Source organism: Pseudopodoces humilis, chromosome 22 (assembly GCF_049639895.1).
Source record: "Pseudopodoces humilis isolate 2021_Gansu_Grassland_sample_001 chromosome 22, ASM4963989v1, whole genome shotgun sequence".
Classification (NCBI taxonomy): Eukaryota; Metazoa; Chordata; class Aves; order Passeriformes; family Paridae; genus Pseudopodoces; species Pseudopodoces humilis.
The window spans coordinates 3,870,955-3,898,790 of NC_142221.1; the positions used below are offsets into that span (position 1 = coordinate 3,870,955).

At 54.1% G+C, this 27,836-nt stretch overlaps 1 protein-coding gene across 6 annotated transcripts in view; it reads left to right on the plus strand.

The window, feature by feature from the left end:
• RALGDS (ral guanine nucleotide dissociation stimulator) overlaps positions 1-27,836 on the plus strand; it is a 59,239-nt gene that overhangs the window by 13,560 nt on the left and 17,843 nt on the right. For 4 of the 6 annotated variants that reach the window (XM_014258034.2, XM_014258036.2, XM_014258037.2 and 1 more), the window contains exon 1: positions 21,703-21,853. The exons of 1 other annotated variant lie outside the window; for it this stretch is intronic. In XM_014258034.2, coding sequence (XP_014113509.2) covers positions 21,728-21,853 — 126 coding nt within the window. In that variant the 5' untranslated portion in view covers positions 21,703-21,727. Of the gene's footprint in view, positions 1-6,455; positions 6,651-21,702; positions 21,854-27,836 lie in introns of those variants that run through there. One more of the 6 variants, XM_014258035.2, reaches the window with a different exon arrangement.

A 27,836-nucleotide genomic window follows, 5' to 3' on the forward strand; every position in this document is an offset into this window, starting at 1 on the left:
CCATGGGTAATGTGGGTTAAAGCACGCGTGAGGAGCTGCGGCTGTGTTAAACAGCACAGTGAGAGCATGCTCCAGGGCTGGGGAGACTGGAACCTCCTCCTTTTGGCTTTGTTTAAGTTCCAGCTAAGCCCTGGAAAATGTTCTGAAGGGAAGAGCCCTGCCCAGTGCTGGGGGCTCGACCAAGTGGGTAAATCAGTGGATACCCCATCTTCAGTGAACGCTCCAGACTGCGCTGTGCTGGGCACGAGCTCTGACTGCCTGCAGACATGTGCCCAAAGAGATGCCCTGGCCTTCCTGCCAGCCTGGTCCTGCTGCAGATGGCTGCTGCTCTGGCCTGCTGGCAGGTGGAATAAATCCCTGCAGGAAAATTGCGATTGGTAACAGCGGGGATTGTCATGGCTTGCTAATACCCTCAGCTCTCCGTTCCTCCTGGTATCTTTCTCTTCTCCAGCAAAGGTATTTGCAGTGAAATTTGCAGGAAGCACCTGGTCCTGCTGCTGGGCTGGCGTGGGCACAGCTGAGCCTTTCAGTGACCTGTGCTGTGCCCAGCTGGTCCCTGCAGGGTCAGTGTCCACAGCTGCCCTAGAGGGGACAGGATGTGCTGACATCTGGGAGCTTATTCTTGTCCCAGTCTGCCTGTGCTGCAGGCTCCCCTGCCATGCAGGTGTTTGGGGAAATTATGAGGCTTTTCCTCAGGTTTGGAGCTGCAGAGGACAGTGATGGCAGTTTGTGGCATCGTCCTGCAGTGCCATATGCTCAGCCTGATGTGTGTGCCCAGCCTGGGTAGCCGGGCAGGGGTACAGACAGCCCAGCAATCCGGGCACCAAACACGTGTGGGCTCCGTGCCAGGGACACCCGGGTGTCCCCCATGTGGTGCACCTGGGGTGGGGACACCCCACCATTGTCATTGGAACGGCTTCATCTGGTGGGAAATCATTGTGGGGTGAACCAAGAAGGGGTGGTGGGAGCAGCCACGGACTGCAAGGAGTTGTGTGGTGCTGTCCTGCTCCTTCCCTCCCGCAGTGGGGTGGAACGGGGGGCATGAGGGAGCGGGGATCTGCCCAGGGACACGGGGTCCTTCCCCACCCGCGTGTGAGCGCTCCTGGAATGGCTGTGTCGCGGTGGAAGGGCAGGAATCCCCTCCCAGAGCAGCTCTGCCAGCCGGGGGCTGCTGCAGGGGTGTTCCCATGCTGAGCTCTGTCCCCACCTCCGCAGGAACAGAGGTTGTGGAAACTCCATAAACTGTTGCCATGGCAGCCCCGAGCACGGCTCCCTCCCGATGCCGTCTCCACCTGACAGCTCGGTGTTCCCAGCTCCCCCGGGACCGAGCTCAGACAGGGCCCGAGGCTGCAGGATCGCAGGCAGCAGATCCCTTTTCCCCTGCCGGCGCAGGGAAGCGCTGTGGGAAGCAGAGAGGAGGCGTGTGGGTACCCGATGTTCCCTTTCCTGGCTGGGAGCGGTGGTCCCGGTGCCCTGTGCATCCTCCCCAGCCCCGGGAGCACGGCAGGTCCCGGTTGCTGCGGTGACAGTCTCCATGGAGACCGGTCTGACACCGCTGCATCCCGGGTACCGCGGCAGGGGAGCCCGGGGGGATGCGGGGATGTGTCCCGGGCTCCCGGGGTGCACTCCCAGCCCCCAAGGGGAGCATGAAAATGGAAATCCCTCAAGTCCTCAAGTGGCAAATGCGGGGAGGAATCCCAAGGAAACGAATTGGTTTTCCCCCACGCCGCCTTTAACGCTTGTTGGCTTTCACTCCACACTGGTAATTGCTGCTCTGCACCTATTAAAAGGCCGTCTCATGCTTCACACGGGCTTGACTGTGAATTAATTTTGCATACACATCTATTCTGGGGAGCATGGGAATTTATTCAGGATGCTGAATGCCAGACAGGCTTTCCTGAGGTGTATCACAGGCTGTGCCTGCTCTCTGGAGTTACTTTGAGGAAATGACAGTGGCTTCTCCATAAATGCCTAAAAACAAGATTCAAATCAGTTCCCACAAGTAGTTTGGGACAAGACAGGTTGTGGGTGCTTCTGTGTATCCCGTTTGAAATCCCTCTTAGATGTCAAGGTGATTTTGATTTTCACTGGGAAATAGGTATTCTACTTGCCTATGGTCTCCTGGAAATCCCACCAGGCTCCATCTCTATGTCTGCCTCTCTAAATCTACCTACAGGCTTCCTGTAAGCACCACATTTCTCCAGAGAAACTCCGTTTGTTTGGGATTTCTGTGGTTTTGAAACCAGGTTTCCTCTTTCTATTACTGAGAGGTGTCAAAGGGGAAGAGCTGTTGGGATTTTCCATTTGCCATTTACTTGTCATGCCACTTTCTTTCCCTTTGCCTTTCTATCAGCCTCGCACAGTGAAAATAAACCTGTAGGTTTTGTGTCATTTCTCTCAAATACCGCACTCTGGTGCAGGATGCTGTGATGTTTGGGCATAGAGCTGCAATTTCCTTTCAAAAACAAACTCACTATTGTTATTCCTGGGGAATTTCTTTCATTTTGTGGAGGTCTTTGATGCTTGACATCAAGCATTGGAGTCAGTCTTCCTTAGGTGGGCCTTTGTGAGTCACTGGGTGTCAGGAATTCCCATCGTCACAGGGAAGGTTGGTCACTGTTTTTTGGAGCATCCCAAATGTACACACCTTTGCAGCAATGCTGGGTGCTGAGGTCTTCCTGTGCATGAGTTTCTGCCTGAAAGCTGCATTTACCTGTGCAGAGGTTCAGTTGTGGAGTGCTCAAAATGATATTTCTGCAAGGTAACAGAGGCTGTTTGGACCTTAAGGAATGGATGCACTTCCCAGTGCAGGAGCCAGTCCCTCCCTGGGGCAGCAGCGGAGCAGTTGGGAGCAGGATGCACCCGGCATAGGAATTGCAATGAATTTGCCCTGCAGTTGCTCTGTTCCTGACAAGACTCTTACTGGAAAACAGTATTTTCCCAGTAATGGTTGCTAAGCACTGAGGTCTCATGATGGGCTTTATCTGCTCAGCTGGAGCTGCGACAACAAAAGCTCCAGTGCAAAATGAAACGGGGAAACATCAGCGGCTGTGCTGGGGCTTCCCTGTCCTCCAGAGGCAACACCAGGAGGAGATTTCTCCTTCACCCTGGCAGGGCTGGCCCACGCTGCTGTGGGGCTCCAGCAGCACCTCAGTCCTGTGCCTGGCTCCTCTGTTTTCCCTGCACAGGGGTGGTTTCGGTGCTCAGCTGCTGCTGCTGGCAGATCTGGGATTGTAGCACGGTTTCCACTCACGTCAGCCAGACTGGAGGAGCAAGAGGATGAAGCTGTCATTCAAACATCTGCGTAGGATCATCCTGTCTGGGCTGGTTTGACAGCAGGGGATTCTTTGCTTTGTGTTTCTGCTGCAAATCTCCCAGTGGGAAAGTGTTCAAAGCCACTCTGCCGAGGGACCTCTCCGTCCCCTGGTGACTGAGGCAGGTGGCTGGGGACACTGGTGGGTGGACATGCATGATCTGACCCCAGCAGAGGAGAGGAAGGCTCCACATCATCTCTGGGTCTGTGTGAATGACCACAACTTCTGGCTGGTTACCTCTGGCATTCCATGCTCAGCAGCTCCCATGTCCTGTCAATCCACCGTGTCCTGTTCCTGTTGGTTTGAGATGGTTCTCTGGAGCATCTCTTCTTTTGTCCAGCCTCTGCTGCTGCTGCTTTGCCTGGTGTCCCTCCTGGGCCTCTGCACTCGGAATTGTACTTTCCTTTGCAGCTTGCCTTGTGTGGTGCAGAAGGATTGTCACCTTTATGGCTGCTGGGTGGGAGGTCACTGGGCTCTGGGGATCAGCAGAGCACACTGAGCCCCTCTCAGAGGTGTGTGACAACCTCTGAGTCTGTCCCTGGCCCTTGAAGTCCAGGGAAGCCCTAGGAACCAGGGAACCAGCAGGTGATGGGACACCTCCACACCACCACTGCAGAGATTCCCATTCCCATGGCACAGGTTAGCTGCTGAACAGGATGGTGAGCTCCTGGGAATGGTAGCCCTTGGAGGCACTTGAGTGTGAAATCTGTGTCCTTCTCAGGATGTTTGGAAGCTGCAATCTCAGCTGACCAAACCCAGCTTGTTACTGGAAAGTTGTTGTTGGAAAGCCAAGCTCTGCTGACCGATGGTTGCAGGCAGGTGAGTAACCTGAGCTGGGCTTGAAGCACAGGTTTGAATCACCTTTCCTGGAGCCTGAGCTGTGGGCACTGCCTGTGCTGAGGGTGGGGTTTGGTGCTGTGGAGAAATGTGGGACAGTCCTCCATGAGAAGGCACTTTGCATTGAGTCACCAAAGAATCGTGAAGGAGCAGGACAGAGACTGTGCCAGGGAGTTTCCAGGGCTGTGGCACCGCCTCTCTGCCATGAAAAGAGTTGCCAAAATTCTATCAGCCAGCAAGTGGGGCATGGCCCTGGAAATTTTGCCTTGTCCACGTGCTCCAGCTGTGATCTCCCCTCTCTCCTCCCCTGCAAATCCTTTCCTGGGGCTGCTGCAGTGCTGCCTTCTTGTCCTCGCTGCTGCTCATCTCAGCCATATGGTGGATGAAAAAATCTGCCTAATTTCCACTTAAAACTTAATTTTTGGTGGGTTTTTCCCTATTTGGTCTTGTTCCAGGCTTTCCCATTAGCTCCCACTCCTGCAGCATGTAAGGGCTGCTTTTCTTATCCTTGCATTTCCCCCAGGAATGACGGGCCGGACCCCACTCCAGTCCCTGGGAAAGGGCCCAGCTCGGACTGGAGACACGGAGGGGTCCGTGTGTGTGTGTGAGAGCCGGGTCTGGGCTCTGCCTGCTGCGGGGATGAGTCAGCCCGGAGCTGGCTCTGCGCTGAGCCGGGCTCGGCCAAGCCTGGCTTACCTAACCCCGCAGGAATGCCTGGCTCAGCGGGGCTCCTCGGCTCTGCTCCCACACCTGGGCGTGCTGCGAGCCTCCTTTGTGGCCTCGGGCACAAACTTCCTTTGGGAAAGCCAGGAAAAGGCTGCACGGACCCAGACCTTTGCCCTGCAAGAGACTTCTCCAAGTGGGACCCACAAAGCCACCCAAAAGCTCCTGCCTGGAGTGGGGTCCAATTTATGTCATCCCTGCTGGGCCCAGCAAGGACAGCTGTAAGGACATAAAGTCCTGCTTGTTGGAGGGCAGTGGGGGTTTTCATTGGCGTTTCACCCTGGTCCCTGTGTTGGGTACAGAGCTGGCCCCAGTGTCTCCCCTGTTTGGGTGTGAATCGATGAACCCACTAAACTGCTCCTCTCCTGCTGCCCTTGCTGGGAAGAGACACCCTGGATGTCACCCTGGATGTCACCCTGGATGTCACCCCTGGATGTCACCCCTGGATGTCACTGAGCCAGGGCTCTGCAGCTGTTGAGGGTGAGGTGATGGCTCATGGGCTCAGCCCCAGGTTCACTCTTTGTGAGACCAACAAAATCCGTGTGAACTGCGTCTGCAGGTGATAACACAAGCAGCTCCATGTTGAGACTCCCACACCACTGCTACTGTTGGTGAAATTCTATAGGAAGAGCAAACCACCTGATTTTGTGCCATGCTTCATTTAGCAAAGCTCTTCATAGCAAAGCTCCAGTTTGGATTCACAGGTTCTCTGGTGGGAAAGGCAGCTGGGAATGCTCACCTGGGCAAAACTTTCCACGCACAATTGTCCTGCAAAGGAAGTGATCACCAGTACTGAGGGTCTCTCAGTGCCATGCTGCATTCCCAGTGCCATAAGGTTCCCAAGCACTCCATGGATGTGAATTATTTAAGCCTCACTGTGGTCCTTGGAGTATGGGAAGGCGTTGAGCTGAAATCTGACAATGGAAAACAGGAATGGGAGAAGAGATGGGAAGAAAGGAGGAGGCTCCAGCTCTGACCATTCATGCTACCTCTGTTTTACACCCTCTCATCCTTCCAGCTCTGCCTGTTTGCCTGTCACAACAGCCAGAGGGAAACGCTGTAAGTGCTGCAGACGCGGTTTGATCATAATCAGAAACCAACAGCAGGCAGGACCTGTTGTGCGTCTCCAAGACAATGCTTGGGCTCGGCGAGTGCCACGCATGTCGATGAGGCTGGGGAGCAGCAGAGAGCGCCGAGGTTACCCCGAGAGAAAGGAGAAGCTGGGGACGGGCGGGGAGCCGGGGCAGGCTGGCCAAGGGCTGCTCGGCCAGGCTGGGGAGCGGCGGAGGCTGCACACACACACACACAGACACACACACACACATACACACACATACACACACAAACACAGTGTTCTCACACAAACACACACACTGTTCTCACACACACACACACACTGTTCTCACACACACACACCCGCACACGGGCGCTGCTCGCACACGCGCACGCTCAGCCTCCCGGTGCAGCTCCTCGCGGCTCTTTGATTCGCGAGGGAGGAAATCAGACCTCGGAGGAGCGGCAGAAGCTGCAGCTGTTGGCAAGATGTGCTGACAAAATCGGACCGGGAGAGAGAGATATCTCCGATCGGTTTCGCCGCCCGGGCTGGACCTGCTCCGGGGAGAGGAGCGGGGGAGGAGAGAGAGGAGGAGGAGGATGAGCAGCCCCTCCATCCCCGGGAAGATGGAGGCAAAACCTTTGTTCAACGTGCAGAAGGCTCTGGTGCAACCTGTGCAGATGTGCATGTTGGATATTCCCCTGAGCGTGCAGGATGACGATGTGAGTAGAAGGCGAGGGAGCTGCCAGCCCGGGGCCGGCTCGGGGCCACGCTGGGTGTGTGGCAGCGAGGTGCTGTGACCCCACCCCGGCACCGGCTGGGGGAGGTGAACTTCTGGCAAAGTTGAGGATGCCAAGAGCTGGCACCGCCTCCAGATGTGACCGTTTCCTCACTGAGTCGCTGTGTCTTGAGGCAGACTGTGGCGCTTGCCAAATCCAGGGCACCAAAACGAAAGGAGGGGTTTGGGAGGGAGGGGAAGCCCTCCGTGTGTTGCGGCTCTGTGCAAAAGGGAGTGTTTGCTCTGCGTGTCCTGGCTCTGCTGCCCTGGAGTGGCTGCTGGGTGTGAAAACCTGGGGGGCAGCTCTTGGTGTCACCATCCGTGGGCTTCGGTCCTGCCCTCTCGCTCTGTTGCAGGGTTTGGTTCACGATGCAAAAATTGGTGTCGATTGCAGCATTGAGGCAGAGCTTTCCCGATGTGGGTCAGGGGGTTCCTGCAGAGGGCTCCTCTTGCCACCTTAACTCTGCTCCTCACAGAAATACACCCCGGATCTGACTGTGCATGAAGGACCCTGGGGTAAAGCTAGGGGTGATGCTTTTTAGGGCTGGTGGGTGGTGAGCAGTCAGTGTCCCACCTGTGTAAGGATTTTGGGTGTGATCCAGGTGCTATTAAAATTTGCAGGAGCCTTAGATCTGTATTTTCTCCACGGCCACCAACTGATGTGTCACAATCACTGTCACCTTCTCTTCAGCATTATCTGTGTGTTTAAAGAGGTGAAACGAGAGCACAGAAATGAGCCCAGTTCCCTGGGAGGAGGCAGCCCTTTCCTGCAGGGTGATGTGTTGGATCCCGGCAGGGATGGGGAACCCCAGCCCAGCATCCTGAGTGTCCCTGCAGGGACAGGGGACTTGCGGGGAGCCTTCTATTTTTAGAAATACCCCGAGGGGGCTTTGCCAGGATGGGCAGTGTTGCTGCACTAATGAGGATAATGAGGATACCTGTGACGGCCACTGCGGAGCTGCTGGGGTGTGCCGGGGGTGGGCACAGGTGCCTCCTGCAGGATTCCTGGGAAGGAGGTGGGGACACAGGGAGGGCGGTGGGAGGTGGCTGGAGCGGGGGATGAAGCGGCTGAAGCAGTGCCTGGGTGCTTTATTCTCCTTCAGCTGGATTCCTAAGCAGCAGATTTCTCCAGGCTTACGGCAGGGGATCTCCATCCCTGCTCAGCAGTGCAGGCTGGTGCTGGATTTCCCTGAGGCCCCTGGTACAGCGAGGGGGATCCTCAGGGTTTGTCTGACACAGGTGGAGCCCTCCCTGCTTCCCTTCCTGCGCTGGGCATCGGCTGGCACCGAGCACGGGCAGTGCCCTGGTCCGGGTCACTCAGGGACCTCTGCTTGCTTATCCTATTCCTGGTTTTTAGAAGAAAAGTGAAACCCTGCAGAATGAGAAGAAATCAGGGGGAAATCTCATTGTCCCTCTTAGGCACTTGCATCCTCCACAGCCTGTCCTGGCAGTCTCCCCCATCTTTGCCTTCTTCCTTTCTCCTCTCTGATGTCCTAATAAGTGCAGTCGGTCTGACTTCAAAGTGGTTAGCAAATACTTTCCACTCCAGTGAGCTAATTAGTTAAATTACATTTCACATGCTAATTTATTCCTCTAATATTATTTTTTTTTCCCTCAGCATACTGAAATACAGGAGAAGATAAAAGCTTGGTTTGACCTTAGAGCCAGGCTCAGAGGAGCTGGAGATGGGAACAAATGATTAGTTCCTAGGTTTGCTGTAGCCCAGACTTATTCCCTGCTGCATTTGAGACCTCATTCTGTGGAGTTTTAAGAGTTTTAGCTGCCTGCAGCCCAATCATCTTGGGTGAAACGCTGTCCTCTGGAACATAGAAAGAAAACTTTCAGGCCAACAGTAATGAACTTCTAATTTCCGATTTCATTGTTGAGGTCTGTGCCAGCGGTATCACCTTGGAGCACTGCATAAATAGCCAATTAATCCTTGTGGGACTGGGTGGGAATGGTGTTACTTCCCCCATGGGGCTGGAAAGGCTTTAACTGGGAGCCAAACAGGGACAGGGAATTGCTGCTGGTGTCCATCCCAGGTTGAAGCCGGGGTGAAGTGATAGCTGCCAACAGCCCCGTGGTGAATCAAAGTCTGCTGTGTCTGTATCAAAGGCTGTTTCTTTTCCATTGCATGCATATGGTAGATGTTATCGAGAGGGAGGAGCTGAAAATGAGCTCTAGGACCATTTCCTGACCACAGTTACAGTCAAAAACAACAAATCCCTCCATCCCTGCTCTTGGCCAAACTCTCCTTTTCCCTCAGGCAAATTATCGCTTGGTTTATTTGGAGATAACGAGAAACTGTGGAAAAAGACTCCCAGCTTTAATTCTCATCTGTAAGGGCAGAGATTTAGGAGCACGCTGTAAAGTCTTGGGATTTCTGGGAATTGCCCTGGCAAGGCTGAGCCTGTCCTACACCATTTATGCACGTAGAGCCCTGAATCCATGCAGGGCTGTGGGGTGTCTCTGTGTAATCTCTCTGCTGCTCTGTGCTGGATGGCCCAGTGCTGGGGGAGGTCACCAAAGCCCTGCCCCACGAGCCATCTGAACCCCACCAGATGCACGTGTGAGGCCTGTGCCTCTGGCTGACACTGTCCCAGGAGCTTTTGGGGTGGTGGCAATCCCCGTTCCCAGCCCTGGGTGACGCTTCAGAGAGGGAAGAGTTGGTGTGATGGCTGAGCCCTTACACTGGTTTAAAAGGAATGGGGAAAAGGGTCACCAGTTGCTGCTGTTTGGGTCACTGGTGCTAAAACATGCAGTCTTCAGCTGTGCCTGTGTTCCCACACTGAATAAACATCTGAAATACAGCCCTGGGAGTGCCAGGCCAGTAACACCAGGGTTGCTACAAATAAGCAGGTAGCAGGATGGTGTTGATGCAGACAAGAGCTGCTGAAGTAGAATGAGAGCACAGACCTCTGGAGCCTCAGCCAGCATCTGCCAGCTGCCTGTCTTGGGGCTCCTGCTGGCCAAGGGCTTGTCACTATTGCCTGAACTCTGTCACCTCTGGGACATGCTGTTAGCAGGGTTTGGCCTGGTGCTCACCAAATGTCTGTGCCTCGCCTGTGTGTGGCCACACCAGTGGGCCTGTGGTGGTCGCCTCATCTGTGCCACAGCTCTGTGTGCTCACTGCAGGGGCTGGAATTGCCTGACCAGTTCTCACTTTGCTGCCCTTGGAGAATTACTGGTTCAATTAAAGCTGTGCTATATCTCTGTTTATTGTGAGGCAGGAGGAGCCGATGTCTCCAGTAATTGTTCAGATCTTTTTTCAATGTATTTTTCAAAGTGGCCTGGCTGGGTCTGTGCTTGCAAGAAAACGAGGTGAAACACCCTGTGCCACATCCTCAGCTGGTGCACATCAAGATAAACCCTCTGATTTTGGTGGCATTACAACCAGTCCCTAGCTAAGGACGTGATGTTCAAGGTGACCTCCTAGAGTGTTTCTTTGCTCCTTTGCTCTTCCTCCCCATCCTTTAGCACCAATTTCTCTGTCTCAGGCTTGAGGGCAATGTGAGAATTTGCTCCTCATGCAGCTTTTACTCTGTGGATGTGGTTCTCCCGGAGGTACAGGCTCTGCCTCTTGCACTTTCCCCCTCTCCACTGAAATGGGATCTCTTCCCTGCACTTCCAGCTCTCTCTGGCTCTCTGCTCTCAGTTTCCATCCTGACATTCCCAGGAGATCTGCAGAGCTGTCGTGGCTCGGGGCACTGCCGAGGCAGCTGCACAGCCAGGTCCCTGTGTGCTGCTGGCAGGGGCTGGCTCCATCCCTGCCCGCGGGGCTGGGCACCCTGGCTGACAGCAGAACAGCCACGGAGCAGCTGCCTCCTGACACTTTGATTCAATAAGGGCCCATCAGTGCGATCTGATGTCATCTGTCACCGTGCATGGGGCTCATGGCAGCACCCTCGGAAGCAGCTGCTGCAGGAGTGTGCCACGAGTGCTGCCAGCGCTGCCCGCTGCCCACGTGTGCTCAAATAAGGCAAATCCAGTTTGCTGACCGGTTTGGCACAGCACAGGCTGTCAGAGGCAGGCTGATGGCTTTGGATCTTGGCCAGAGCATGGGGACTGTTTGCCCCTGGCTATCCTGCCCTCCCTAAGGGTGGTGGTGAGTTGGGGGTGTGTGTGTTGCCTGCCTGGCTCCATCCCCTCCTCGGCACAACTTCCCATTCAGGGTCCTGCAGCTGGGCTGGGGCAGGGTCAAGGCTGCCACCACTACAGCCATTGATTTAGAGTGTGCCAGCTGCAAACACGGGGGAAATGGAGGATTGTCATAAATGTCACAACCCTTAACACACCAGCAGAGCACGGGTGTAACCCCCTGGCATCTCCCATTCAGGGACTCCATCTGAGATGTCCCTATTTAATTACCCCGTGTTTCAAGGAGCCCTGGGGCTGTGCAGCAGCCGAGACAGCTGAGAGTGGCGATGCTGAGTGTGCCTGACACGCCTGGAGATGGACCCTGCCTGGCCTCAGATGTGATTGCCACCACAGAGGCGGTGGCAGCGCTCCTCAGTGACACGAGCTGTGCTCTTGTGGCCCGTGGCGTTGCTGAAACACCCTCCTGCCACACACAGGCTGCTCCTCGGGGAGCACCAACGAGCCCTGGGGCTCTCAGCTCTGGAGGATCCCTGACCCTCGCTGCTTACTGGTGTCCCTGTGCAGGAGAGAGCACTTGCTTCTGTTAGCCAAGCACCACCACTGCTGTATCCAGGTAGGGCTGGATTTAGCCATGGGAGCTTCAAATACTGCTAAGAATTCAGAAGACCTGGCTCCTGCCAGAATCCCTGTCCTGTAACAGCTCGATTTGGCCACTGCTGGCTGTCAAATGCTGTTGAGATGCAAAGAGCATCTTTGGTTTCAGTGCAATTGCTTGCGAGGTGGTAAAACACTACAGGGAAAGGGGACAGCCAGATGCAGCTTGGTGTTGGCTCTTTGTGGTATCAGCACTGCTGGAAGGATTGGCTGCACTGCCCCAGGAGCTGGTTCTCCCCAGATCCTCCTGCCTGCTCCATCATATGACAGTGGTGTAACAGGACAGCCAGGGATGGTGGTTCAGTTGGGGCAGAGCTTGTGATATTTGATATTTTCATCTCCTGGCTCCTGGAGTCATGTGTGGGGCATCACTTGTGGTGTCTGGAGGAGGCAGCACATGGTGTGCCCCGGTGTTGTGGTCCAGGGCTCAGACTTTGGGGCACCACCTCCATGCAGATGCTGGTGAAGGCCTGACTTTAAGAGCCCCAAAGGTTGTTTGCATCCAAAATCTGATTTGTTGATTTTCTTGTGTAATCTCTGTGCAGGCATATCCTCAGCCCTGTGTCCTCACTTCTCTCCTGGCTTCTCTGGGCTTGTTGTCCCTGGGTGTGCTGGGGCTGCAGCAGCTTTTGGCAGCAGGACATCAGGTTTTTGCTTCTTACTGACAACCCAGGAGTGGGAAATACCAAATCCCATCCTGCTAACAGCTGCCTTTGTAATTTGGGTGCTGGGAGCTCCCAGAGGACAGCTCTGGGTGAGCATCAGACCCTTCACCTGGAGATGTTTGGGAGCTGTTTGGGAGGACAAGGCTGGTTTGGGTGTGACAATCTTGGCAGTGTCTGGCTGTGATATTGGTGACAGGGAAATGCAGTGCTGACCCGAGACTTCCTCTCCTGCCTGCCAGGAAAGCAGCACCCAAAAATCTCCCTTAAAAACCCCTTTCTGCTGATCCTTGTCCCTTTAGGCTCCTGTGGGCATTGCTCTGAGTCAGGGGATTTTTCTTTCATCACAGTGCCCTCCCCAGCACTTCTCCTTCCCCTACTGGAAACTGAGTATGAGTTAGCAACTGCAACCCAGCGAGGAAGGAGATTTGTGGCACCAGAGCCTGGGCTGACTGAGCAGAGCAGCTGGGAGGCACTTCTGGGGGCTCTGGGGAGAAGAGCTGAGGGCAGGGGAAGCAGGATGGAGGAGCTGTTCCAGCCCTGTGGGGTCTGGCAGTGTGGTGGTCGTGGGTGGGGGAGCCCCTGACCAGGGGAGTCCTGCCTGGGCAGCCCTGGAGCTGTCTGGAAGCAAGAAATGGAGCCTAATCCCTCTCCACCCTGCTGTGTGCAGAGCAAGAGGGAATCAAAAGCAGCTGGAAGTCCCGGATTTCCCTTTCTGTTTGGCAGAGAGGGATGTGGGAAGCACAAGGGAGGAGACGGACAAGTTAAGTGGGCTCAGCTCCACCTTTTCCTGACCCCTCTGCACCCACAGCCCCTAGGAGGAACTGGCCCTCCCAGCCCTCCTCAGTTGTTTTGAGTTCAATTGAAGACCTGGCTGCTGCTGACAGTCCAGCTGGCCACAGAATGGCACCAGAGCCCATCTGAGAGCTGTGACACCCTTCCAGTCCCCGCACACCCATCCTGGGAAGCAGCTTTGGTAAAGGTGACTCTCAGCCGGGGCTGGGGCAAGGAGGGGAAAAGGGAAGCTCCCCAGGGGTTTGGCTGTTGTGAGAGGTGGCTCAGTGCACGCCCTGGCTGGGTGGCACCGTCTGTGCCGCTGTGTTACGTGTCATGGAAACCCTGACACCGCTCTGTGCCCGCACGGCGCGAGCGGCATTGGGTAACAAACCATCCACACGGGCCCAATCCTCACTGCTGAGGTTAAAAACGTCACCCTGCAATGGTGCTGGCAGCTCAGGAACGGATGGATCGGGTCATGGGCTCTGTGCACACGAGGCAAAGGTAGGAGAAGCTCCTCAGGGCCCCACTGGTGCAGAAAGTCTGGGTGAGACCCTTGGAGAGCAGCTTGTTCCACTTGCCATCTGCTCCCTGACCCTGATCCAGAGCTCGGGCTGTGTTTCCTCGCTGTCTCCCTGCAGTTATGGGAGCCAGAAAGAGCTTAAAATCGAATTTCCTACCAAAATCAGGCTAATGCTGTCATGGTGTCCCTCTGCCCGTGCCCCCTCTCCCCAGATGACTTCTGAACCCGCTGACCTGCACCGTGCAGAGCTGGCTGAGGGCTCACAGATAATTAAGTCTATGCAGAGATGATGAAATGAGATGGTTGAGAGGAGGAAAATAATCTTGAAGATGCCCCAAAACATCTGTAGCATGTATTATTAGACATCAGCAAATCCACATGGGAGATGCTTCTTACAAACACTTAACCACAAAAACATTTTCATTCTCGATTCGTACATTTTTAGGCATCAAAAACAGTCTTGAGACACAAAACCAGAGGAAGCAACACAAGTAGTTTCAGTGCTCATGGGATAACCTTTTATTGTAATAAAACCTGAAATTCTTTTGGCACTCAACGTGGTTTCCAGAGCCAAGGCTTGAAGGAAAAACAACATAAATCATGGGCTCAAAAGTAAAAAGTTGGGAGGGTCAGCAGCACTGTGGCCATACTCAGCCTTGGTGTGACTTGGTGGCACTTGATGAGTTTGTTGATATTTCTGCCACTGTAACTGAGGGACAAACCTGGCCCCCAGCCACTGGCATACAGTATTGTTTGGGAGAACACTTCTGCTCCGTGCCAAAACCCCCACAACAAAAAGAGCTCTGCTGGCCATGGAGAGAGGCCCTGGAATAACTTCCCCTGCTGAAACAATGCGGAGCGGAAACCTTTCAAAGGTAATTACCAAAGGGAAAATCATTTTTTTAAAACATCCTTTGTCTGAGCCCCTAACAATACCTGGGAATACTGAGGACTTTTCCAATTCTTAATTGACTCTTCAGCCATGTCACTGTTCGTTTCATCTCTGCAATAGCCGGCTCAGGGCCGGGCAGTGAAACTTTCCCTTTCCAGCTCTTGCCAGCCCTTTTTTCTGACCCTCATGTGGCCAACACCAGTAAATGAGTGCTCAGGCTGTTGCAGCAGAATGTTTTCATGTCCACTCACTGCGTCCCTGCCCAGCCCATGGTGAGTTTGGCCCAGCTGACTTGGCAGGGGCCATGCGGTGTCAGCACTGCTGCTGCTCCAGCTGCCGGACGTCTCTCCTGCTGCTGCTCCTCCTGCAGTTCCTCTCCCTCATCCCTGCGGCTGTTCCGGGCCCTCTGGCTCCTCTCTTGGCTGCTTGCTTTCAATCACATCAGCTCTTCACTCTGCTGGAGCCTGGCTCCAAGGTTTCACTCCTCACTTCAGATCAAGTCAGCTTTCCTGCAGCTTCCTGACGCTTCTGGGTTTTGGTTTATGCTTTCCCTGACGTTTGTGCAGTCAAAGGAGATACAGGACCATTGTTGGAACATTCTTTTCATATTCTTTCTTAAGGGCCTTTGTTCCTGTTGAACTGGGTTCCTTATTTTCAGTAATCTCAGTTATATATTGGTGTTATTAACGTTGTGTGTGTGGAACACTTTGCTGTTGCTTCGTTTATTCCCATGATCTGGTATTTAAATCTGTTCAACCTTATTCCTATACTGGGATAACTTTGTGCAAATCTGTTTTATTTCCCTACCTGTATCTCTTCAGATCAACTCAGCAACTTGCAACCTGTTTGGTTTAAGTTGGCCTCTGGATATAATTGAATCTTGTGCAAGGTATCAGCTCCATGTCTTCCCTGTGCCTGTGCTATGGCATCACTTTTCTCTTGGATTCTCAGCAGCTCCATGGCATCATTCCCTCCCCTCTGTGTGTCCAGGCACATCCCTCCAGCAGCAGGGCAAGGAATGGTGCTGTTCAGGTTTGGGGAGCTGAGTCTGAGCATGCTGGGCTGCTGACACAGATGCCAGCCTGCATCGCTGTCCCCAGGGAGAAGGAGCAGTGTGGGGTCAGAGCACGTCCCCAGCTGCTCAGTGATGCCCTGCACGTGCTGTCACCTGGGCAGAGAGCAGGGGGAGCCTCTCCAGGCCTTCCCTAGCCCAGAAGAGCCAGTGGGACTCAAGCTGGAACGAAGCTGCCCTCCTGCTCTCCTGGCTGGAGCGTGGGATGCACAGAGCAGTCCAGATTGTGTGTGCCTGGCACAGGTGAGGTGGGTGTACCTGTCCCTGCAGCAGCACAGCCCACCAGGGACAGCACAGCTGGGAGCAGGGCTGGGGTGGGAGCTGAGGAGGAGGAAGAGCTGCTCTGCTAAGCAAAGTTTCTCTGTTATTCACTGGGATTTCTCCATGGATCGGTTGCCAGAGCCTCTCATTTCTGGGACTCTCCTTTTACACAATTCAGTGTCATTCTGGCTGGTTGTTGAGGGTGAAAAATTGTACTTCCTGCCCTTGGATGTGTTTTTGAAAGGTGAGCAGAGACAGAGCTTTGCTCTGTTCTGTATCCACCCAAGTGGTGGATGTGTGTTTTCAATATAAAATGAAATCTCACCATTTAATTTAATTTTTCTGGCAGATGAGAAGGAACGGCTTGATTTCAGAAATGAGTTTCCCTTATCTTCAGGGGCTACACCTATTCCCACATTTCCCTGCAAATTTTTGTGGCTCCATAACCTTTCTCCTCTTTTCCACCAGTGGTTTTCCTTTCCCTGACCTGCAGAGAAGCCAAGCAAGCAAGGATGTAAATAACAATAACTGAGCAACTGGGAGGCTTGAACTCACCACACACTGATTGCTAATCAACAGGGAGAAATGTTTTTCCTGTTTTTCTTTTGGTTGCAAGCACCTTAGGTGGTATTTGTTAAAAGAGCTGACTGAAACATTCTGGCAGAAAGGTGATAGGGAGATAAAAGCTGCCTCTGAAGACAAACAGCTCAAGAAATAATGGTCCTTAGCAGAGGAGCTCTGGTGTGTCTGCAGTGTGTCAGGTGCCTGCTGAACTCCACTCCAGGGAGAGCCACGTGGAAAAAGGGAAAACGCTGCCACCAGGAGCTGCAGCTGCAGCTTCCTCCTGCTGTGGGGATGGTCCCTAACAAAACTCTCTGGGTGTCTTGTGATCCTCCTGAAAGAGCGAGCTTTGGTCCCTTCATCCCCCTGTCAGCAGTGCCCTGCAAAATGCTCTGAGGTCTCTTGGTGTTTTTCACACCTTGGGCTCTGCTATCTTCAGCTTTTTGGGCACATTTTGATATTAACAGCTGTATCTTGCCTCTTATTTTTCTGGGTGTTTTCTTCTTTGCTGCAAAGGAATCCAGGTGCCTGCCAGAAGTGTGCTGTGCTTTCTCAGAAAGTGGCTTGATCTCACACCACCTCACATGCTGGCCTTGTTCTGATGAGCTTTTAGAGGTCAGAAAGTTTAGAAAACAGAGGTTTGTATTGTTGCTTGCTGCCCTCATAGAAGCTCCTCAAATACTTGATAAATTCCCTGGAGAGGATAAGGTTCTGGGGCAATCTTAGCATCCCAGGGCATCAAGTGGCTTCAAGAGAGCTGGAGAGGGACTCTGAACAAAGCTCTGGAGTGACAGGACAAGGGGCAATGGCTTTAAAATGAAGGAGAGTGGATTTAGATTAAACACGTGGAGGAAATGTTCCCTGTGAGGGTGCTGAGGCCCTAGAACAGGTTTTCCAGGAAAGCTGTGGCTGCCCCATTCCTGGGAGCATTCCAGGCCAGGCTTGGACGGGATTTGGAGCACCCTGGGATAGTGGAAGGTGTCCCTGCCCATGGCAGGGGGTGGAATGAGATGATCTTTAAGGTCCCTTTCAACACAAACCTGTTGGAAGCTAAAAAACCCAACCCCCCAAAAAATCTGTGATTCTGCTACAGCCAAGGGGGTGGTGTAAGGAGTAGAATGGAGGAGAAATGTTCCTGCATGCTCTTGAGTCTCCAAATCTTGTGGAATAATTGCTGAGCTTCAGGAGCAGGAGATGCTGTAGCCCAGCAGTGCACAGGGGCTGCAGGAAATGAAACACAGAATAGCTGGATGGAGACTTTTAGATCCTGATTGCCCAGAGATTTGCTGTGCTTCCTCTGCTAGGAGCTGACAGTAATTAGGGGCTTGCCTGTGTGTGTTAATGCTCGGTGTGGAGGAGAGCTGTGCTCCCGAATTAACCCGGCTGTGGATCGCTGCCTGCCCGTGCGGGTCAGGGGGAGCAGGGGAATGGCTGTCCCTGACAGAGGGGGCACAAAGGGCAGGAGAGCCTGAGCCAGCCTTCCTCCCTGCCAGCACAAAGAGTGCACAGTGCCTGATCTGTCAAAAATGGTCCTGAGAAACACCCAAAACCTGGAGGCAGAGTGATCCAACTGCCCTAGATCTGAAATACTCAGCAGAGAATCTCCTGAAATCCATGCCTGCTGTAAGCTGTGGCAAGTGGTGGGTGGCTCTCATCTAAAATCTACTTAAATCAGGGCATTGATCATGGTGTGAGTGAGAATTGGGTCTGTGAGGGTCTGAGATCTGTTGGTCCCCAAATTTGGGGCGGACCCAATCTCCTGTCTCTATATGGATTGTATGATTGTATGCAGTTGTGACATTATTTTCCCTTCTTTCACAAGCTTTCCCCCTCATCCTGAAGTGGAAGAGATAGCACTGGTTGTTTACTGGGATTTTTATTATTATTATTATTATTATTATTATTATTATTTCTTATAAAATATCCTTCCAACTGAGCCTGGGCAGTGAAAACAAAAGTCTTTTCCAATTACAATTGGAATGCCCAAAAGGTTTTCATCTAGCACATAATGGCTAACCTTCAGTTAGTAATTCTTGTGACTAGGTAGCACTTTTTCTCCAAAATGCCTTAAAAACAGCAAGGAAAAGGGCTTCCCCAGCTGCACAATAGAAGGAAGTGCTAAGGGCTCCGTGTCAGAGCCTGACACAGATGTGCCTTGTGAGCTGGTGCCAGAGCTCGGGACAGAGGCCGGATAATGTTGTAACTCTCACATAAAGCAGCCCAGTTCCCCTCAGAGGCTGCTGCTTTGGGTCCTGGGTCCCTCACTGCTCCAGCAATGAAAGCTGGAGGTGTGAGATGCTCCAGAGGGGTTCAGTTAGAGGCGGTGAGGGTGATTCCTGCCTTCTCAGGGCTGAGATCAGCTCTTTGCAGCTCTTGGCATTGGTCCTGCTGTGGCTTCACTGAGGCTCAAAGAGAATACGGGTTTGTCAGGGTGGTGGCAGTGCCCTGGGGGTGGTGGCAGTGCCCTGGGGGTGGTGGCAGGAACACTGGGGTGTTTGCAGACAGCTGATGCCAGGCAGGAGCAGCTCCTGTGGAAGTGTTTGTGAGCCACACTTTGGGGTGGGCAGCCTTGCGTGACGGAACAAAAACCCTACAGCAGCACTGAGCACAGGAACTGGGTGACTGTGAGTTCTGCCCTGTAGGAAATAGGCTGGAAAGCCCCACTCAGCAGCAGAGCAGGGAGATAAAAGCAAAGGAGGGCTGGAGGAGGTAGCTGAGGGAATGCTCAGATGCCACGTGTTGAGGAGAGACAAGTCGGGGTCCAGGCTGAGCCCAGTTATTAACTGAGGTCTGAATCTCCAGGTCCTGACTATAACAGATTGACCCAGATTGATTCCCATACCAGAAAACTGGTTTAAAGCTTCCTAAAGCTTCTCTGTGTTACCTTCTCCACATTATTTACCATGCAGGAAAGGCTGGAGACTGCGGCAGAAGAGCAGGGCTGCTCCAGTGTTGGCTGCGTGGGTTTGTATTTATCCAGCCAAGAGCTGATTTCAGAGTGGTGGAAAGACAAAAACTGATGGATTTCCCACAGCATCCAGTTCCTGGGCCTGCCAGGGTCGATGGGACATTTACAGATGACATCAAAAAGCTCCGTGTGTTGTGAAAAGTTTCTTGCCGAGTTTGCCAAGTGCAAACTGACAGTGTATTTTTTTAACGAGTCACTCAAGCTTTGAGCATTTTCTTAAATCCCTGAAGTCACGTGCATGTCAATTAATCACACTTTGCAACAATTTCTAGATGTTCAAGGGTGCCAGAGGGAAACCTGAGGGTGTGATCCTGCCTGTTCCCTTTCAGCTGTGTGCTTAGAGGCGAATAAGAAGCCCTGAAAAGTTATTTGGTTTGAATCTCATGATTTTCAAGAGCCTTAGCCCTGACAGCTGAGTGTTTGGGGTTAGCTACTCAGAGCAAACATCCTGAACTTAGGCTTCTGACCCTGCTTTGAGTGTTTTGCTTTTCAGACCCAGAAGGTTCCCCAGAGAGGAGAAAGGAAACTGACTGGCTATTTTTAAACCCCTGCAGTTGCCTTCCTGCCTTATATTATTTATTATCCATTATCAGAAGTGTTTTTCCCCTGAAACCATCTTTAGTGGTCAACCGAGGGATGGTGAAAATTGCCCATCAAACAGAGCTGCATCTTTCTGCAGAGGTCAGACGAAGCTGGAGGCTCTGGGAGGGCTTTGCCAGCTGAAAATGAGTGGTGCTGTTGTTTATTGTGTGCACTCGAGTGGTGCCAAGCAATTCCAGGGGTGGGCTGTGATTATTCTGCCCTGAGACTCAAACATGAAGCAAAGCAGAGTCTCCCTCCCAAATATTTCACAGCTCAGAGAGGCAACACTGATTTCTGCTAGAAAACAGGTCCCTGCTTCTGATTTCAGCATGTCCTGAGCAAAGTGATGCACAGCACTGAGTTTCACAGCACATCTTGCAGTGCCACGTGGCTCCTGCATGACGTGTCTGTGGGGTTGGGGACACCTCTGCACGGAGCATCACATCTTTCTGTGGTGGAGAGAGCTCCAGTGACCCACCTGGCACTGCAGGGTGGCCTGGGCAGGGATCAGGGCTGGATCTCTGTGCCTGAGCAGGTTTAAAATGTGTATTTCCCCCAAAGATGCGGGGCTGCAACAGGCAGTGCAAGGCCCTGCTGTTGGGCTGGGTTCCCTTTCCCAGGGTGTCCAGGAAGTCCCCTTTGACCTCTTTGGCTCCAGAAAGAGCAGGACAATAGCCCACGTTGTCCTGGCTCATCCTTCTGCCTGGTAAACTTTCCAGTTTGAAGCCTATCAAAGCCTGGCAGCTTTGTTAATCCCTTCCTGCCCGGGCAGGAGCTGCTGGTGCCCTGGGCAGAGCTGGACATGTGAGCCTTGGCTACATGTCCTCACTGGAAATAAAGCTGCAGGGCTGGAGGGCCCTGGCAGGCTGATGTTATTTCAGCTGCAGAGGGAGCTGAGGCATGAAAGTCCAGGTTTTGGTGGTGTCAGCAGCAACTGCCCGGGCCCTGTGATGCAGTTTCTCAGCAGTGTGTGAGGAGGGCTGGAGCACGCTGTGCTCAGCACAGGGGGCTGATGAATCACAAACAGTTTTGCCTGTTTCTCTCTGCCTCTGAAAACAAAATTATGTTGCAGGGGTTCTCTAGAGTCCCTGCTGGGCCGAGAGCAGTGCCCTGGTCCCTAATCCCCCCTTTGCCTGTGCATGGGGGGCCTGGCACTGACTCACCGTGGGTCACATCCCTTCATCTCGTGGGGGACACCTCCCGCAGGGCTGTGACCGTGTCATGCCATAAAGCCCAGATGTGGCCAGCTAGGGGCTGGGCAGAGCCCTGAGCGCTGCTGCTGGGGGCTGAGCTCATGGGCTGAGCTAATCCTCGGATGAAAACACGTGCTGATGATATCCACACGCTCGCAGTTAACATTTTTTCTTTGGCTAGCGGTGTGTGAAGCCCAGGTGACACGAAGATCCTCTCCCGGAGCCGCTGTCACCTGTGCGCCTTCGCTCCCTCCCATCATCGGTAACAGCCCGGTGCTTCCCCCGCCCGGCCGGGGCTCCGGCCGCCCCCCCTCGCCCCATCCCCCCGCCCCCCGAGCATCTTCCTCCTGCCCCCCGCCCCTTTTTGTGGCCTCGGGGCTTTTCACGCCTGTCCCCGTCCCCCCTCCCCGAGGGGGCCGAGCCGCGGCGGGCCGGCCCCCGGGGGCGGGCGGAGGCTGCGGGAGGAAATCCAGCGCCTGCTTTGCAGCCGAGCCGGCTCCGTCCCGGCCCCGCCGTGCCACCGGCCCCGCCGCGCCACCCGGCCGCTCTTTGGGCGCGGGGGCGGCTGCGGCTCCCGGCGCCTGCCCCGCTGCTGCGGCCGCTCCGCTCCGCGCCGCTCCCCCTGAGCATCGTCCCCACGTCCCCGCTGCGGCTCCCCGGCCGGCCGGGGGGGGTGGCCGGGGCGGGGGGGGGTGGCGGGGCGGGGGCGGCGGCGCCCCCCCCGAGGGTGAGCCCCCGCCGGGCCCCGCCGCACCATGGCCCCGCCGGCCCGGAGAGGATGTTCGAGGGCTGCCGGCGGGCGCGGAGCCTGTGGGGCGGCGTCAGGCTGGAGGTGACCGGGGAGAGCAGCCCCGTGGTGCTGCACAGCTTCACGCAGCTCGACCCTGACCTGCCGCCGCTGGAGGTGAGTGCGGGTGCGGGTTTGGGGGCTCTGGGGGCGAGGCGGCTCTCGGGGGGCTCCGCCTCGCTGGCAGCGTGGGTAGGGCTGGCCTGCAGCCAGCGTGGCTGGAGTTTGTGGGCGCCCATAGAGTGTTCCGCGGAATTCTGTTACATGGAATAGTGGTTTGGGTTCGAAGGGGCCGTAAAAATCGTCTTTCCCCGTGGGCAGGGACGCTTTCCACCAAGCACGGTCCAGCCAGGCCTGGAACGCTTCCAGGGATGGGGCAGCCACAGCTTCTCTGGGCAACCTGTGCCAGTGCCTCACCACCCTCAGAGAAGAATTTCTTCCTAATACCTAATATCTGCCTCACCATGCTCACAGAGAAGAATTCCTTCCTAATACCTAATCTAAACCTCCCTTCCTTCAGCTTGAAGCCATTCCCCCTTGTCCTACCACTCCATGCCCTTGCAAAAGTCTCTCCAGCTTTCTTGTAGGCCCCTTTCGGTACTTTAGGTGTTTCATTTTATTGAATAAATGGGTGCCCCTGCTTGGCTTTTTTTACTGTGAGTTCCTGTGCCCCTGGGGACTGGCAGGCAGCTGCCAGGCTCTGTAGGGAGAAACCAGATGCTCTTCCTCTGGGCACCCAGGGAAAGGGGCAGATTGTTAAAACTCCGGGCTTTTAATATTTCATTTGAGGCTTTGGCTGCAGGAGGCAGAAGTTTGCTCAGTTCTGAGCTGCTTGTAAAGGCTTCAGGCTTGTCCAAACCATAAAAGCGTCCTCCGGGAAGGTTACGAGCATTGGGAAGACTTTCTGGAGGATGCAAGAATATTGTGCTTGTTTGGATTCGACCTCGGGTGGTTCAGAGTCAGGCTGGTCCCAGCGAGGCCCGAGTGCTTTGTTGATGGCAGTGCATGTGGAGGCACCCGAAATAATCTGAGTCAGAGCTGGGCCTTTTATCTTAGGCATAGACAAGCGTCATCAGTGTGGTGGGAGTGTCGCTGATCGGGAGCAAACGGTGTGTCAGGAGCTCGGCAGGAGGAAGATTTTGCTGCTCAGAAGTCACAGCTCTGGCGGTGCAGGGGTTAATACAAGTGGGGGTCAGCAAGTCTGGCTTTGCTGGGATTTAGAGCCAGCTGCAGATGTGCTGCTCTGGATGCTTCCTGCTGGAATGGGGGTGGTGGAGGGGGGGGAATCACCACTACAGCCTCTTGAGTTGTTGTGCAGATATCCGCTGAGGGCAGCCAGTGTTTCGGGGAGGGCAGTGGCTCCTTCTCCCAGTGCCAAACCATTAACCCCACAACCTGTGATGGAAAGTCTTGGTCAGCCACGGCCAGGAAGGGATGAGCTCAGGCTCCGGCTGTTCTGCTTCACTTCTGGCCTGGTGGTAGCAGCCCATCAGCTTTGCAGAGAGTTCATGAAAGCTCCATCCAGCTTGTTTTCCCCCCTCTCCCCTCCCTGCTCATCTCTCCTGGGGGTGGGCGTACTGACATGATTTGGAGTCCCTCATCTGGTTCGTGTTATGCCTGGCAGGAAGTCCAGCCTCGCTGGCCCGCAGCGCTCCGGGAGGCCGAGGGGCCGCGCTTTTGGCAGGGAGAGCAAGAGCAGGGGGAGGAAAAGAGGGGAAAAAAGGGGGTGATGCAGCCTGCTGCTCCTCTCATCCCTGGGGAGAGCCTGCCTGGCACACTCTGCCCCGGCTGGAGAGGCTCTGCAGCTCAGGAGCAGCTTTGGAGCATCTTGGGTGAAGCAGCTGTGAGGGAAAAGTGATGGGGCTGAGAGAGTTTTTGCATGGCATGGCTGGCATTGAGCAAAGCCCTGCTCACCTGAGCATGGCACGGGCACAGCTGCCAGCCAGACCTCCTCCTTTGCCCACATTTCTGCCCTGGGCAGGACGTGGGTCTGTGCTGGGGAATGGTCAGAGCACAGCCCCAGCATCTGCTTGCTCGAGCTTTCCTCCCACTCCCGAACAGAGAAATTCCATTTTTTTCCTGTTTACAAGTGATGGTGAGAAAAGGGGCATCCCAGAGGGGTGCATGGTCACCCAACATCCTCCTGAGCAGCTTTGGGATGCACGGGGTGTTCACTGCATGACTTGGGAAAGGAAAAAATGTGTCACTGTTGTGACAACTGTGGTGGCCTGGTGGGGTTGCAGTCCTCAGGCAGAGCTGTAGATGCACACTGAGAGAAGAAGGCAGATTATTTGAATAAGAACCCCCAGGGGCCATCAGTGTTTTGCTGGGTCCCAGTGACAGTCCCCAGGACACCATGGGACCTTTGTCACCTCTGCCAAAGGGAGCTGTGCTGGGTTTTGGCAGAGCTGTGGCAGCTCCTGGGTGGATAGCCTGGTCCCACAGGGGATGGAGGATCCCTGGAAAGCTGCTGGGCAGGCTGCAGGGAATGTGGCTGCTCTCTGGTCCTTGCTGAGCCCCCAGGGATGGCAGCAGGGAAGACTTTGCCTGTATCCCATGGCAACCGTATTGATCACTCAAGGCCTCCTGGCCGTGTGAGCCAAGTGTTCTCACCATGATTTTAACCACGGGGGATGGAAAATTTAAACTGACTGTCTCAGCTGGGGGATTGACAGAGCAGCTTTGCAGACCTTTTACTTTGACCTTTTCAGTTCCAATCCATTCCACAGTCAGCAGTGAGTGTCAGTCCTTCCAGTCCAGCAGGAGCCACAGAGTGAATTTGGTGGCCCTCCTGGTTCTGCTGGAACACCACTGCGGATGACACAGACTGAAACTTTTGTGAAGCTGCTGAACCTCTGACGAGGCTGGGCTGACTCTTATAAAAAAGCCCAAGTCCTTGCAATTCTGGCTGTGTTTGTTTGCTGAACAATTAAGAGATTTTCAGTTGCTAAATGAATCCTTGAAAACTTGAATTGCTCAGCCCAGATGCCTTGTAGGTCAGTGCTTGTTCTTCACAGCTGGGAGGGAGAGGCAAAGATATCTCTTAAAAGCCATTTTCTTTTCACTTCCTATGGTGCCTTTGGAATAAGATCCTTTTCTCCCAGCCTGTTCTTCTCCCCCAGGCACAACCCGATATGTCCCTTGCAATTTGCCAGATGAACATCATCTGCTGGTATTTCTTGGATGGGGACCTCACTTCTGGCTCCCTTCCAGAGAGGTTTGGAGCTGGTGGTGAGGCCTGGAGCAGGCTGGGGTGCTGATTGTTGGTGGCTGATGCAGGGTGGGAATAACAGAGTTGAGAGGGGTTATTATTATTATTGTTATTAGTAGTAGTAGTAGCATTTGATATGGTTAGAGAGAAGTTGGAGAGAAGCTTCCAAATGTGTTTGTGTAATAATTGTTTTACTCAGAAGCTGCTGTGCCATGTTTCCATGAGGGTGGGGATCCCCATCCTGGGGTCTCACTGGGGTTTTAGTGTATTTAGTACCAGACTGGCAGCCCTGGAAACTGAAATCTGTGTTTGTTCACAGAATGAATGGGCAAGCCACTCCTGTTCTTCAGCATTGCTCAGCTTCAGCTCCCTGTCCCAGATCATACTGCTGCTCCTCTGCAGCCTCTTTTTGTCTGGCTCTCAGGGTGGCAGGGGCAAGTAAATACAGTCTTGGAGTATTTCCCCGCTTCCCTGTGCCTGGCTTTGGGATGTGATGAGCAAAAGGAGCATCAGGCCAGCTGTGCCTGCAGGGATGGGTCTCAGTTAGCTGGCACCCACCACTGTTTGAGCTTTGGGGGGCTGGCTGTGATCACCTCACAATTAGGGCCAGACCACGAGCTGTTTTTAGGGCTCCCTGAGTTGGTCTGGCCATAGGAAGGGCTTCACCACCAGCAGCTCCTCCATCTCCCTTCCCAGCTCTCTAACCAGCCACTGTGTCCCCCGAGAGGAGTGTAATTGAAGGAGGAAAGAGCTTATTTAGGTCACTCAGACCACATTTAAAGGCTGGGTATGCCCTGCTCACACTTTCTCTAGCACCCTTATCTCCAGAGCTGCCTAATGACTGCCTTTCAAACGGACATGCTCCTTTTATTTAAATATATCCTTGCATCGGGGCTGTCTCAGTTCTCAAATATTTCTTCATCTCCCATGGACTCAGCAAGAGGGGGGAAAGAAATGTGGTTGCTAAGGAGCAGGATTTGGATACAAAGCTGGCTGAGCTGCTGGCAGGGGGCCCCGGGGGGCTCCAGCACAGCTCATGGAGAGTCAGGGTTTGTGCATTGCTTTGGTAGGATGGCACTTATGGGGTCTGGGTAAGGAGGTTTGGGGTTTGAAACATTCCTTTGGCCTTGGGGAGAAAGAGGTGAGCTGTGGGACTCACTCCTTTTACAGGTTCATGTGTTCATCTCATGCTGTTTGTGTGGGTTACATCCCACGGCAGCATCTGTGGCTGGTCCCAAATGTGTCTGCTGTTCCAGGCATCTGTGGGACCTTTGTTTTGCAAAGAGATGCATCTGTGGGCTGAAAGGTGATGCTGGCAGTGGGGTTTGGTGCTCAGGAAGAAGCACCACGCTGAAACTGTGTAGCAGCCTCTGGCTGGAGCATTTCTGGGAGCAGCAGCAGCAGGGGAAGGACGGGGATGTTTGGATACTCCAGTTATCAGCTGTCTCATTGCTCAGGTGGGGACTCACCTGCACGTCACAGCAGCCCCAGTGTGGATGCATTTGGACTTTGTTCCTGAGTCGTTAGGGAAAGGCAGTGCTGAGCTCGGGCACGGAGCACTAATCCCAGTAATCCCAGTAATCCCAGCCGCTCCTGGGGCGGGCAGGATGGCCACCTGAAGGAAGTCATGGGGAGGGGGTCAGAGCAGGGGCAGAGATGCGAGGGCTGCTCTGGGCACTCGGGTTGGCACAGGGGGTTTGCAGAAGGGCGTTTGTGGATGGGCCTTTTGTTCCCTTAACACCTGGGAACAGCTGTGCCAGAGGTGCCAGGAAAGTCCTTTCCCAATTCTCAGCATGTGGCAGCGTGGGCTGTGCCAGGCAAGTGCTGCTCTCCTCCGGGCAGTGAGGTGACTCTGCAGTACCTCAAACCTCCGTCCCTCTCACCTGCTTCTGCTTTGTTTTTGTGATGTTATGCAAATCCCCTCTCTGGTTTTCTGTTTCATTCCCGGGGCTGTGTTGGCTCGGGCTCTTGTAGGGCAGCACTTTCACATTAGATCACGTCGAGTTCCCTCTACCTGAGGGTCAGGAGTTATGTGACAGCTGAATGTCAGTGGAGATTAAACACACGCAGAGGCTCCTGGCGTGGCCCGTTTGGCCCGGCTGGCTCCACAGCAGTTTGTTTTCATTACAGCGTTGGTATTTGGATGAGCTCTGTTGTCAGAATCATGCTGGGATGGGAAAGGGTGTCTTCCCTCCGCACGTGGGGCCAGTGGGAGCAGCTGCGGAGCCCCGGGCTCAGCAGAGGCAGGATGGGGATGGCTCCAGCTGCCAGGCACCAGCTGAGTCCTCAGAGCTGATGGGAGGGGAAAAAAAAGTTGGTCTAACTTGCAAACAGAGCAGATTGGAGAGGAAACTCATTTGAGGCAACTTCATCTGGAATGCTGAGACAATATTTTTAGAGCGGCTTTGCTTTCTGCTAACCGCACTCCAGCAGCTGAACTGAGGGCTTGTGTGGAAACCTGCACCCATCTTACCAGAACTTCTTTTCATGTGATGGAGCAAAACCACACAGCCTTTCCCCTCTCTTTGCAGAGGCTGCATCTCCATGGAGACTCTCAAGCTGAGAGCCTGCCCCAAGCTCCTGCTCCAGCCAGCGTGTGTTTGTGAAATTATGTGTTTGTTTTGGGCTCACCTCTAGGAGTTGGAACTGACTTCAGGAAACCAAGGGTTAGGCAAGCTAGGGGAAAGCAAAGCCTGGGACTGGCAGGGCCAAGCTCAGCTGTGGGAAGTCAATAAAGGATGCTGAAGCACCATCTTCATGTGGCTGGGGAGTTCAGGACTTCACCTTCCAGTTTAGGCTGAAACCCCGGGGATTTTGGTCAGATACCTGTCTAAAAGGCTCTGTTGGTGGCCTGCTGTGTGCAAGGTCTGGCTCTGTGCACTGAAGCAG